Source organism: Primulina eburnea, chromosome 14 (assembly GCF_022965805.1).
Source record: "Primulina eburnea isolate SZY01 chromosome 14, ASM2296580v1, whole genome shotgun sequence".
NCBI lineage: Eukaryota > Viridiplantae > Streptophyta > Magnoliopsida > Lamiales > Gesneriaceae > Primulina > Primulina eburnea.
This window is the reverse complement of record NC_133114.1, coordinates 21102185-21105747: the sequence shown is the minus strand read 5'-3', so window position 1 is coordinate 21105747 and position 3563 is coordinate 21102185. Positions and strand designations below refer to the sequence as shown.

General features: G+C 37.0%; 1 protein-coding gene across 1 annotated transcript; it reads left to right on the top strand.

Moving 5' to 3' along the window:
• The first annotated feature begins 234 nt into the window (after positions 1 to 234).
• Positions 235 to 2746, top strand: LOC140812523 (cytochrome P450 72A397-like). Its single transcript, XM_073170813.1, has 5 exons — positions 235 to 556; positions 692 to 915; positions 1041 to 1282; positions 1424 to 1802; positions 2166 to 2746. Exons 1-5 carry the CDS (start codon positions 289 to 291, stop codon positions 2592 to 2594), a joined length of 1542 nt encoding a protein of 513 aa, XP_073026914.1. The 5' UTR covers positions 235 to 288; the 3' UTR covers positions 2595 to 2746.
• Positions 2747 to 3563: the final 817 nt, after the last annotated feature.

Below are 3563 nucleotides of genomic sequence, written 5' to 3'. Positions count from 1 at the left end.
GACTATTCAAATTTAACCCTTTAACGAAATTTTCAATGATCCACAACGAATTATTTAACAAAAAATTAATAAATATTCATGAATCATGCGTTCTGATACACTGTACATCAAAGATTGTTAATTAGAGGACAATATTGCTTAGTGAAATTGAATTCCTACCTTTAGTTTTCCCCATTATTTTAAACGCATTCACAATGGTCGCGAGCTCTATAAATAGGGATGTGCCCTTTGTGATTTTTCCCATCCCTATTGAGCAAAAAAAAAAAAAAAGAAAAAAGAAAAAAAATCATGTGGAGTTCAATCTTGATAAATATTTTCCTGTCCACTATACTGGTTTTCGCATGGAGATTCTTGGACTGGGTTTGGTTCAAACCTAGGAAAATGGAGAAACTCCTTAGGAAACTAGGATTCCAAGGAAATTCTTACAAGATTCTTTTTGGAGATGCTAAAGAAATCTCTGAAATGGGCAAAAAAGCCTACTCCAAACCTCTTTCTCTCACCCACGATATTGTGCCTCGCGTCTTTCCCTTTATATCGAATACGATAAAGAAATACGGTACGTTTCCAATTAGGAAAAATCATGAAATCGTAATCAAAGTTGGTCTCTCGGTTGTTTTAAAGTAGTCAAGTTTAAGTCTTAATGCCGCAATATATATATATATATATATCTTTTATTTTTTTGCGATTTCAGGCAAGAATTCTTTCATGTGGGTGGGACCGAGACCAAATATATTCGTGACAGATGTCGAATTGGTGAAAGATGTGCTGAATAAATACCAAACTTATCAGAAGAATTTTAATATATCTAATCCGATAGTGAAGCAGTTCGTTAAAGGTCTTCTTCGATACGAGGGTGAAGAATGGAGCCAATCCAGGAAACAGCTCAAGCCTGCTTTTAATGTGAACAAGTTGAAGGTCAGTTAATTTTTCATTTGATCTTTGCATGGATCTCAAAACGATAACATGCATGAATCAGTCGTTGACCAAAGAACCATGTATTGTTTCTTACAACATTCTCTTACTTTTACATCTGCGTACAGGAAATTGTGCCTACAACTCAACAATGCTGCGAGAAAATTCTCAATGAATGCGAGAAGATGATGTCCAGCGATGGGTCCGGCGTGGTCGATATGGCTGCTCAAATCGAAAAGTTCACTGCTTCATCCGTGGGATGCTCATTGTTCAGGGCCAACTATGGCGCAACCGACAAGATTTTTGAGCTTGTCAAAGAGTACGCAGTCCTTGCAAATCCTGCCAGACCTTTCAGTATTCCGGGTGAAGGGTGAGTTATAATACGACTTCCATTATTACCATCCATGGTTGGCTGAAACCGTTGCAGAGATTACTGTTCTAGTTTCATGCATCTTATCTCATTATTCGATCAAATTTTAAATTCTCTGAGATTATGGAAATCCTTGTTTAGGTACTGGCCTACCAAGAAAAACAGGAGAGTCAAGGAAATCGAAGAACAAATACGATGCACAGTTATGGATGAGATTAACAAGAGAGAAAAGCGAGACATAAATGGAGTAAATGAAGATCCAGATTTGTTTGATCTAATCTTGGAGGAATTGCACAAGAATAAGAACAAAAGAAACCATGATCGAGTAATAAATGAAACAATAGGACAAGCCAAGGTCTTCTACTTGGCATCTTTCGAAAGCAGTTCAAATCTGCTTGCTTGGACCATGGTTGTTCTTTCTATGCACCCAGACTGGCAAGCTCGTGCTAGGGAAGAGGTTTTTCAAGTCATGGGCGACAGAAACGAACTCCAATATGATGATTTGTCTCAACTGAAATATGTAAGTTTTGGACGATATTCGAGGTTTTGTACGCATGCAGGCGCACACACACATGTATATATATGCATATAAACTGAAAAATATAACATTCATCACGTAGGTTGACAGATTGAGGCTGTTGGTATACTAATTGATCAAAATTTGTTCATAGAGCAACAACTTTGTTCCATTAGCCATTTATTTTCAGTAATGCTGATCGTCGAGATGTCTGCACACCAATTTTAAAAAAAAAAACTAAAACTGGAAAAGAAATCGAGATGTCAGCATACCAATTAATAAAAAAGTATTTTATTAATATATTTTATCGAAAAATTATTTAAGTTTTTGTGCTCCACCTGATTTTAAATGTGTATTTGGTTGCAGGTGACAATGATTTTGTACGAGGTGCTGCGTTTATACCCGCCAGTCATCGAGTTATCAAGAATAGTAGAAGAAGAAACAACACTAGGAGGAATCTGCATACCAAAGGGCACATCGATCATGCTACCTACTCTGCTATTGCACCGAGATACTGAAGTTTGGGGTGAAGATGCAGGTGAGTTCAAGCCGGAACGATTTGCCGAAGGCATGGCGAAAGCAACCAAGGGCCAAGCCGCATTCGTGCCGTTCGGTTGGGGACCCCGAATATGCATCGGACAGAATTTCGCTCTTTTGGTGGCCAAAATTTTCATGGCAATGCTACTCCGCACATTCTCTTTCGAGCTTTCCCCAACATATGCGCATGCCCCTTGCGTCACTGGTTTCACGATAAAACCACAATTTGGTGCACCTATCAAGCTGCAAAAACTCTAGCCACCTACGCAGAATTTACATTGTTTCAATTTTATAAAAAAAAATTCAATAAAAAGGGAAACAACAAACTTGGTTGTCTACCAGGTCTAATCTTGTTTTCAGCCCACTACTTAATCAAATTTCAGTTTTAATGGAATGATTCTTTTTTTTTTTACGATCTTAATTAACTTTTTTTCCTAGAGTACTTTTAGTGTTGACATAACATCACGTGAGTACACGGGTAAAATTATTGGCATATCATTTTCTCGCACTCAAGATGCAACAAAAGTTTATGAATTTTAATTTTAAAATCAATTATTTCTTTTTCGTCGTATATTCAATCATATACATATATAGGGTGTTTAAAGTTTAATTACCTTGGCGTTTTAAAACTTTTGCACCAAACTAGTCCGAGATCAGCGGATACGGTCCATCTTGTAAATCACTTCGAACAATCAATTGGATCGTCATCCGTTCTTTAAATGTCTAATTTGGTCCACGATCAAATACCACGCTCCTCGTATTGATCGTACTAGATATCTAAATAAAATTATGCGTTAAGAGTAGATAGCCGGAAGAAGGAGGCTTGGCGGCGGCGCATGATGGTTGTTGTGGTTGTGGTCAGGTTGAGACTTCATCTATGGAGAAGAAGGCCGATTTTTTTCTTTTGTGACCGAGAGAAAAAAGTCATGATTACATTTATTGAGTTACGTTGTTCTGTATGTTATCAACTATTGATAACATGTTGGAACATTTTATTTTCGCAATCTTGATTTGATGTTAACAAAACTTTTTTTTTTTTGTTTCTAATGATCTATCGTAGTGCGCAGATAACTGAAATTGATCAGGATTTAAACTGATCAGTTAATCAAGCCAAAACTAAAACTATCAAAGACGCCAACTGAAAGTATCAACTGATTGCTCAAACTGAATCAGCCCAACTAAAGTTCAAAGGACCAGTTCAACTGATTGATCAGTTGATACTGGAAA